Source organism: Hoplias malabaricus, chromosome 1 (genome assembly GCF_029633855.1).
Source record: "Hoplias malabaricus isolate fHopMal1 chromosome 1, fHopMal1.hap1, whole genome shotgun sequence".
NCBI lineage: Eukaryota > Metazoa > Chordata > Actinopteri > Characiformes > Erythrinidae > Hoplias > Hoplias malabaricus.
The window spans coordinates 59690561-59700888 of record NC_089800.1 but is presented as its reverse complement, the minus strand read 5'-3'; the positions used below and the strand labels follow the sequence as shown (position 1 = coordinate 59700888).

Genomic DNA, 10328 nt, shown 5'->3' with positions numbered 1-10328 from the left:
TTCAGTCAGTAGCATTCAGATGCAGTATAAAAGCTAACTTAATGGACAATTCCAATAGATATTATTATAGATAATTCTATATATGTGCTGTGCTTTATTTCGAAACTCATATGCAGATGATTTTTGAAAAACTTTGTTTTAAGGCTGTAAAATGAAGATGGCTTGTGATTCGACAGCAGAACACAGCCAGGCCCCTGAAAGTAACTGACTCTCTCATTGGATCCTGTGCAGCAAATCAAGTTCCTGGGCTCTGCATGAGAGTGAGAAAGAGAGAGGAAGAGAGAGAGAGAGCTGCAGAAAGGCTGAGTGGGGATGCCCTCTTAAGAAACTAGTGCAGTATTTTCTCTACTGACTGCTTGAGAGATCCAGTGTGACAGACTGGTGGTAACCCACTACTGCAGACTGGGCCATGGCCTCGCTCAGTCCTTTCGGACGGTCCGCCAAGGACATTATGAATGTGATGCAAAGACTGCAAGGTAAGAGAAGCTGCCTTCCTGTTCTTTTCTGCTGTGAACAGTCCCTGATTCAGTTGCTGAGAATGAGATTTTGCTGATTCAGTGGCTCCTGGCTTAGAGTTTACAAAAAGCTTGCTGTCACACAGACTCGACTACGGATACAAGCTTAATTTTATTATAACTGGCATTTATAACCTCTGTCACTTTGTAGTTTGTAGACAGGATCTTTTGTACCACACCGCAGGTTAATAGTGCAGACACTTTATCAGCAAATTATTAATTGCAAAGACATTAGTTGCAACCTTAATTATCCTAATGTAGCGGTTCTCAAGCCTTGTCCTGGAGTAGCACTACCCTGAATAAATCTGTATTTTCACAGCTTTAACACACCCATGTCAGCTCCGGAAAAGGTAGTTAATTATCTGAAGTGTAGTATCTGGTGTAAGGAATGCAGCAATTTATACAAGGCACGGGTGACCCAAGATCCACCAATGAAGTACAAAATAAAGCTCTTGGTTTTTGAACAAATATAAAAGTTAATTCTTATTTGATCATTTGTTTCTTCCTGCCACTGATCATGGGCTCTGTATGATCCAGGAGGTAAACACTGGGTAAGTTGGGTCACAGGGAGAAATGAGACATTAAAACACCTGCTTTGACTAATTATTGTCTATCGATTAGGTGATAATCATGTTAATAATGCATGAAAACCATAACTCAGCTAGAAAATACAATCAAGACTATGCTAGTCCTATTACTCCATTCTTTATTAGAAATATTCCTGTAAAATGGACTGTGTTTAGACTGACCGTTCCCATGTCTGTGCTGCAGTGCTGTTGTACATGCCAGGTTTCTCCCACTGGTGAGGATACCCACACCTATCAAACCCTAACATTGAAAATGACAGGGGCTTTATTTATATTTGTCTCTTGTTTATTTCTGTCCAGAACCACATATTATTGGCACCAGATTAATGCATGATGCATTTAAAATAAGTTTGAAGTGAATCTTCATGCTGATAAACTACAAAGCATTGCTTTGTTTGACTGACCCAGATTACGGTCATTCCAAAGTAAATCTCATTTAGGTTATTGCTTATTGAAAATATATAACAAAGGACTGGTGCTCATTCATTAGACATTGCTTTTATTTCCCTAATGTCTAGCTTAAGTGCACATGCAGCAAGGTCAACGAACTGTGAGGTTGAGCACTGCGACCTCCTTGTTTTGACCCTCATTGTCAATTTTATGTTACACTTGCTATATAGGTGCAGTCAGTTGTTTTACAATCATAGTGAGTTTGTCTGTTGCTGTGCATACTGTGTTAGCCTACTTTCAGACTGTTCTTAAAAGGTCTACCCCCAATAAGACCAACACAGAGCAGGTATTATTTTTTGTTGTGCTTTAGGCGATGTCGAATAAATAGGGCTTAAACATCTAATTTTTGTTGCCAAAATACAAACTTTGACCAAACTCTGCTGCCTAAGCTTCTTTTGATAACTAATATCATTTGTCAAATGTCAGTGTAAACAGAGGATTTATTCATATCTATTTTATATGGATGGTCTGATGAATTTAGCTTAGTAGATTTGGAGATGGCATATGATCATATTCCATGAGATATTCTTGAGGTCCTCTGGGAGTATGGGTTGCGAGGGTCACTGAGGTGATCTGTTAGATCCTTATACTCTTTTATAGGAGTATGTCAGGCTTGCTCAGTGTGGGTGTTGGACTTGTCAGGACTGTACATTGTCTCCACTGATGTTCCTGATATTCATGGATAAAGAGGCAAAGCATAGTCTAGGACATTAGGGCTTCCATTGGGGTTGAAGCATCTGATAAAAATGCCCCGCTGGATGCCTCCCACTGAAGGTATACCAGGCATAGCAAACTGGAAGGAGGGCCTGAGGTAGACCCAGGACCCACTGAAGGAGTTATGTCTCTTGGCTGTTCTGGGAAAACACGGGGATCCCCCAAGGAAAGCTGGTGGAGGTTGCAGGGGACAGAGATGCCTGAGGTCTTTGCTTGTCTTTTTGCCACCGTGACCCTGAAATAAAAAGAAGGCGATGATGATGATAACGATGATATAGCACCGCTCATTCTGTTCTAATACAGTTTTACTTAAAGGATTTCATATGGATTTTCCAAGCTACATTTAGAAGAGAGAAAAAGAGTAAAAGGGAAAAAAAAAGAAAACAAGAAATGATTACTCTCCAAGGACCTTAACTGTGATGCAGATCATCATATTTTTCCATGCACCACCCATTCCACCTAAAAAAAAAATTATATCCTACATCGTCTACAAATACAAATACAAATACACACACACACACACACACACACACACACCATGATTGTATTATCTTTTGTGACACAAAATCATGTTCCCATTGTTTATTCCTTCAATTTAATTTTATCACATGATGAGAAGGGATACTAAATGCATATTTGCTATTTTGTATGCCTGTTGCAAAAGCAACAAAGTATTTTCCCTCTTATTAGTTTCTGTGAATGTTTGGCTTGCTTGCAGCCAGTGTAAGTCTCATGAAAAGCTCCATGGTGAATGGATAGTGTATATGGAGAGAGATAGAATTTAATACCCACCCTGTCCTTGGGAAATTAAAAAATCAATATCAGGAGCTCCTCTTCCACTTCTGTTTTTTTGGTCAGAAGGCATTATGCTTTGAGTTCAAGTTAAATGTTAAGGTCGTGGTTACTTGTTCTTTGACACTGATATGCTTAATTATAGTAGTAGATTGAGGAAATATTTTATGGTGATATCATAGGGTCATGTGTCAGGTGATATTTAAGTTAGCATGAGTGATGGTAGTGAACACATGCTTCCTGAAAGCTACAGTTCTACTTTAAAAGAATGTCTTATTGAACCTGGCATAGGAACAGAAACTTTTACTATTCCATCGCAGTTGTTCCATTTTCATAAATGAAAATGACATGGATGTTTTTAAAATACACTGAATATGTAGAACATACAGCGTTGTAAATGTTAACTAGCTACAAAATGCACATGTTTCCAAATAATAAAAACAACAATAAAGTGCTTTGCAGCAGATACATTAGAAACATGTTTAAACACTGGCATTTTCAGGAACAGACAGTTGAATTACCCAGTCATTATTTTTTCTTCCAATGATTGTGACAGAGTTTAATAAAAAATTGAAAAAATATGTAACGTGCAGTGAGCATGAATGGCGGCCTGCCCTATGAGTTTAATTCAGATTTAATAAATGAAAAATAAATAAATAAATAAACATATCAGTAGCTCTAGACCAGGGGTTGGGCCATCTTAAACTGACTATGGTGTGGTTATCAGCTTGGCCAGAATATGTGCTACAGTAATATTAGCTTTAAAGAAAGACTCCTACTGCTGCATTTGTGTACCTCTGTGAAGCCTACATTTGCTAGCCGCTGTGGATATCAGTGTCTGCTAGGTAACCTTAATTTGTTTGTAATTGATGTTTGAATTCAAGGGGTTTCCTGTGTAATATGCTGGAGATTAGAATGACTTGTTTGTAGTGAGTGGGTTAGTGTGTTACTCTGATCACCATAGAGACAACTATGTGTCCAGAATGATGATCACAAAACTATAAAACAGAGTGACAGTGTTGGAGGAAGTAAGTTGACAGTCTTACATGACAGGAAGGAAGTTATGTTTGCAGATATTGACTGGTCACAACCATGACCGTGTAGGCTGTGAGAGATTTTAGAGCTTTCCCAATTTAAAAAGAAGGTTGTCTGAAAAAATATGCATAATATCACACTCACAAAATGAAGTCATGGTATGGCAGCCTTGTCAAATGGGCCAGCAGGACAGCAGACATGTCTGATATGTAACATTTAGGTGAAATGTAGAAAATACAATATTGTGGTGAAGGTACAAACCTAAAAAGTTCCAAATCGGTTGCCAAGGCAGTAACAGTAATAAATAAAGGCTTGTGTTCTTGTCGTGAGGGAAGTTTTGTGGTTAATGCAGCAGTTCTTAGTTTCAGAATGAGAGATGAAGTGTGGTTTCCTTCAAATGATAACTGGCATGTTCCAGTGAAGAGTGTATATGGTGAAATGGCGTGCCATGTTCCTGCCACAAACACTACACCTTGCACGCTAGTCAGACACTTCATTTTACTTTGATATTAAGACTATATGACTTTGATAAGATGATATATTTTCACATATTTGTTTGTATATTTATTGCACTGTTTGATAACATTAGCCATCTTTTACTTGACCACTGTATTAATGATATTACAATTTTGTTACATCATCTTACATTAAGAACAAATGCATTTTTTACTTCTCCTAAAATGTTCACATTTGTTTTGCTGCAACAGCAACTATACATGATGTGGAATTACACTTTAATACAACATGCCATACAAAGTATAATGTATTTCTTTTATCTTTATTAAACCTTCAATATTAAACACTAGATGGCAATGTTTCTATATTATTCTGAAAAATGTGAAGCCATGGCCTTGAACTGTGTCTTTTTTGAAAGGAAATTATTTGAATTCTTTTGACAGAACCTTATGTATTTCAAGCTGTTACCTAATGAGACTGCTTCCAAATTGCTACAAACAAGTCTTCTACCTGAGTGTGCCGTTAAATAGCAATTTCAGTAACAGTATCTAGAGCTAGCATGAGCTGTAAAGGACTGATATATTTCAGTTAGTGACAGCGTCCTGGTGGTTGTGCTGAGACTAAATGCTGCAACAGAGAGTCTTGGCTTTTACAGTGGTCCCTTGAGGACAACTGAAACCTATAGGCTATCCCTGAAACCTTAATATGAGCAGATCCACTCAGCGAACTACATCTGCATCTGAAATACTGCCAGAGGTATTCCTGGTCCTTTAGCTTACATTAATTACCAAATGCAATCATAAGAATTGCAAATGTGAGAGCATACATTATTTGTGCTTAGTCCTGAGACCCTTCATCTGTCACTTAAGAGCTCATCATTGCAAAATTGATATTTAATTAACCCAAACACGCATTTGATAATTGTGGTCCTGAACAAAACACTGAACAAATGCTGATATGTTTTTGAGAATGAACTTGTAATACGGCCGACAGGATGGTTGAGGTTGTGCTAAACAGTGGTTTTGCAATCTGTTGTTTTGCAAATCTGCCCTAACAAACATAGCTTAACATTTACAAATATGTAATGTCCATAAGTATGTAATCATTCCATTATCTACTATTTGAAGTAAGAAAATCTTGCGTCTAATTTCCACTTATGTATCATCACAAGATCAACACATGACGGCAGTAACATTATACAGCAGATAATAGCGTAACCTCATGTGAGCTGGCCATGTTCCTGGTAGATTTCTGCACCTAACCCAGAGCACAAAGGGCGATTGAAATATAAATACTTAAACCATGTAACAAAGTGGGCAAGCAAGAAATGGATTTCTTGGATAAGTAGATTTGTGCAGCGGACACATTTTTTGAAGGAATTGCTAATATTCTGGAGAGAAATCACATGAAATTAGCGCAATTAAGTGCAATTTAATAAAACATGCTCCTAAACACTTCATGCTTGCAAAGTTTAAGCCATTGTGGTTTCTGAGCATGTACTTATCAGTATCGCAGCATCAGTAAGTGAGTGCAAGGCCAAAATGGACTAAGATTTCACTGTCGTTAAGTGGCTGTCATGGAAAGACCATAAGTAAACGTGCTGCTAAATGGCTTAATTCAGCCTGGAGCAGGTTCTGTGGGCCAATGAAGGGCCTCAGTAAGTGTATGTGAGCAGTAGTGTGGAGAGTAAGGCAGCAGGTGGCAGACAACATAAGCAATGGCTGTAACATAAATGATTCAGTGCTTCGACTTTAGCTGTGTGCAGATATACAGCACACTCATGGCTCTGTTATTGCTGATGTCTCCTTTAGCTGCTGCCAATAATGTGAGCTTGAATTATGTAAAACATTATATGCATTTTCAGATTATTCACTGCTGTTTTAGGTTTGAGACATAGTAAGTATTTTCTATAACAGTGGTTTACATTTGTTTTTGAGAGTTGAGTGACCTTTTTATATGCAAAGTGTGTTTGTGTGTGGCAGTAGCCTACATTGACATTGTCCCTGTACTCATGATTAGTGGTTGCTGGTACAGATAGAATATATCATGCCAATTATTTTAAAATGTTTGAGATCATTTTAAGATATTTAAAAGTGTATTAACCCTTAATGGTTTGACATGAAATGGTGCACGGACTCTGGCAAGGCTAGCAATTGGAACCAGAGTTTACAGACTCATATATCAAGCATTGTATTTTAAACATTTCTCATCACACCTTTTTGTAAGGTACCTTTTAAGGGATTTAAATGTGTTAGAAATCATTTCTGACTCTGTTCCTCTAACACTTCATGCACTGTCAGATAAAATGCCACTGTGGTGGTACCTTTTACTGTAACAATGTTGGTACCCTCAAGGTACATATTCTGTTTCTTTAATTAGGGAACATAATTGTACCTTATTCTATTATACTTGTAGATTTGAAAACTGTGTTGGTTTTTAGAATGCCCAGTTTAATCTCCAGGACTTTACACAGTTCTGTAATGAAAGATTAGGAATATTCACTTCACATTCTGGAGAAGAGAATTTAATATACTTTTAGGGAACACTATTGGAACTTTAGTGATAATAATGTACCTCTACTGTATCTTTTTTCTGAGACTGTGTCAAACCACTGTGAATTATTTTGTTGAATGCGGTCATTGTTAAAATTTCTCGTTTATATAAACTCTGTTTGCACTGGTTTATTATGTAGTCCCACAAACATAACACATGTCTTAGTTGATTTCAAAGTAACCATCGTGTGAGCTGTACTTTTACAATAACTCGATGCACTCAGAAAATGATATCTTTTGCAGTAATGTACATTTATTTGTATCAATAGCGCTACAACAAAATCTGATGTTACACAACAGTACAGCAGCATAGAGGATTATTCGCCCAGGAATTCTCATAAGACACTGAGAAAGAATAAAATCTATTTATTTGTAAGGCCACTAGTGCAGCAGGGCCCTGTCTTTCTTGTTCTGGTGGCCTGTATAAATGTGAGCTGTGTTAGCACTGGTGTTGACCCTCCACCCCCACCCCTCCGCTCCCCTCCTCCGCTCCCCTCCTCCATAAACCAGGATAATACAGACCACCCTGTGACATCACAGCTCTCTGCATTTTGATTGGTGGAGAGGTGCCATAGATGTCGAGATGCAGTGGATGGTGCTGGAGGCTGAGCAGCGGGGGTTGTGCACATCCACTATCTATTCCAGCATGGCTCCGTCGCCGCCGACAACAGGAATACGCCAGCCTTATGAAACCTGCCCTTCATTGGGGGCCTCTCCAGAGCTGATGGGTGTGCATGTGTGAAAGAGAGGGAGAGGGAACAAGAGAGGGTTAGGGAGGGAGGGTGTGAGGGAGGGAGCTTTGGTGCTTTTACAGGGAAAACAAGCAGCATTGCCTACTCTCATCTGTTACGCTTCCTGAAGGGAAAAAAGGATTGCCTGCCTGCTTTTCCTCTTTGGATGACATATTCAGCTACACACATATGCATGCATTGACTACCAAGTAGACCTCCAGGGACTGTGGAATGCCCTAAAATGGCTCAATTTAAGGACATAGCTGTGAAAAAGACCACTTCATTCAATCTGGTGACTGGATTCTTTCAGTACTTGCGTGGTAAGTGGACGTGACCAGGACAGGACATTCGTGTGTGTGGGAGTCCAGCAGAGCAGATGTATATTTAGTTTGTACTGTGCCGTATGTAGGTTGAAGCAGATGCATGAGCGAGGTATGCAGTGGTACAGCACTGGGTCATATGCCTCACTAAACATTGCTGGCCAGCTGAGGTCTTCCTCCAGAGAGAGGTAATTACCGTCCGATATCACGGTGCCACTCTTGCTCCGTGGGGCTGAGCTAAGATTCAGATCCTCTGCTGCACGTGTGCACTGACGGTAGCTGCATATCAAGTGTGCATGTTGGATTCGTATATGTTAAATGAATAAAATAAATGCCATTTGTCTCAAAGCTGCATTGGCGTATGTTTGCTATTTGCAAAACACCTGCTACGCAGAGGCTTTTTTGAAATGGCTTCCCATACTTTGTAGCACCTGAATGCATGCAAAAAATAACATACTTATTTATAGTGAATGCATTTAATGTGAGCTGTGTGAGCCCTTCATGCATTAACGTGAATGGTCTATGGGTGAACTGAATGGCCTGACATGTGAAATAATGTTAATTTTGTGCAAAATAATGTGCATTAATTCACTGTGTATGTTTTCAGGTTTATGTGTGCAATGTGCTATCTGTCATTTAGCTGATACTGAAACCATTGGCTTTACAAGTGATGTAGAAATCTGTGAAATGTTTCTCTAGATGTACTTTTGCATTATAAAGAGAAGTCTTGGTGAGTCATGTTTGCTCTAGAGCACAATCAAAGGGATGAGCCTTTAATGTCTTCCTGAGGATGGCAAAAATAGAAACGATTTGATGTTGTTCACATGCCTCGTGTGTTTATTCCTTTTCTCTTCTTTTTTTCAGATGAACAGGAGTTGGTGCAGAAGAGAACTTTCACAAAATGGATTAATTCACATTTGGCCAAGGTGGGATTATGTTCTTAAAATATTCATTTTCACATGGAGGTCATGTCATTTGTTAAATCACAACTTGTTGAGAATTTAGCGTCACACACTTATCAGAAGTCAGTCATTGTAGTGTTATGAGCTATTGATTTCTGTGGGTCATTTGAGCAGCAGCTGCATCTCACTTGCTCTGATTCTTTAACCATGAACAGTAAATAGCCAATGTGATAACCTTAATGACATATCATCTTGATGACCCTGAGAGGCAAGTGTGTGTGTAATATAAACAAGCGTAATTTAAACAAGTGTGATATGTGATATTATAATAAGAAGTAGCGTGGAGAGTGGCTGTATATGTTCAGTACATATTGAATGAATAGTGCATTGTACTAATCTCCCACTTCTTTGGCAAGAGTGTTGGTCTGGGTTTGAGTTGTTTGTCTGAGCATGCTGATGTTGTGTCTGTTTCCCAAGAGAGCAGTAGCGTTTGAAAGCTGCTCAGAGACAGGCCAGAATAATGCATAAACTTCCACCAAAACACACTAGTTTCAAAGAATGCTGAGACCCAAAATAACCCTTCAGGGGGACTGTATCCATTGTTTGTTGGAAGGTAGCATGGAGAATTTTACTTTCAAAGACATGACACACATGGCTGTTGGTAACAGGTGGTGTTAGTTAACAGAAGGGTGACTCTTTGCTATAATAATGGATGTCACTGTCATTTTGCTTCAGTGTTCCACTTAAAGCAGGAAACATTATTTTTTATTAGGCAGTTTTTGCCTTTTTGACTTTTCTAAACACATAATGCATAAAATAGTATTTGAATCCCAGAATTCTGAATATGTTTTAGCTCTGTTATTAATGGACTTGCATGTATACCTATATAAACATCTGTAAATGTATCTACAGATCATCTACAGGGTTATTAAACATACATCTTAAATATATATTTAAGATAATTTACTAAAAACAAACAAACAAACAAAAAAAACTAGATGTATAAACTGTACTCCTTTACTCTAATGAAAATTACTAAGAATTTTAAAATGCCTAAATGTTTTTAGAGTAATACCATAAAATGTTAGCTTTAGCTACCCACTGTTATCTGAAATTTTGGACGAATGATTCTTTAAAGAAAATAAAACATGTTTTCAGCAAAGTTCTCAAGTAAAAAAAAAATCTTTCAGAACTGCAACAATAAAATGTGTCATGACAAAATATTTATATGATTTGTTTTTGGTATATCAAGCATGGTCTAAAATGAGTAGTTT

General features: G+C 38.1%; 1 protein-coding gene across 6 annotated transcripts in view; it reads left to right on the top strand.

Moving 5' to 3' along the window:
• The first annotated feature begins 330 nt into the window (after positions 1 to 330).
• Positions 331 to 10328, top strand: part of syne1b (spectrin repeat containing, nuclear envelope 1b) — an 86134-nt gene continuing 76136 nt past the window's right edge. For 4 of the 6 annotated variants that reach the window (XM_066668899.1, XM_066668884.1, XM_066668915.1 and 1 more), the window contains exons 1-2: positions 8074 to 8152; positions 9017 to 9078. In XM_066668899.1, coding sequence (XP_066524996.1) covers positions 8074 to 8152; positions 9017 to 9078 — 141 coding nt within the window. Of the gene's footprint in view, positions 477 to 8073; positions 8153 to 9016; positions 9079 to 10328 lie in introns of those variants that run through there. The other 2 variants (XM_066668932.1, XM_066668891.1) reach the window with 1 other exon arrangement.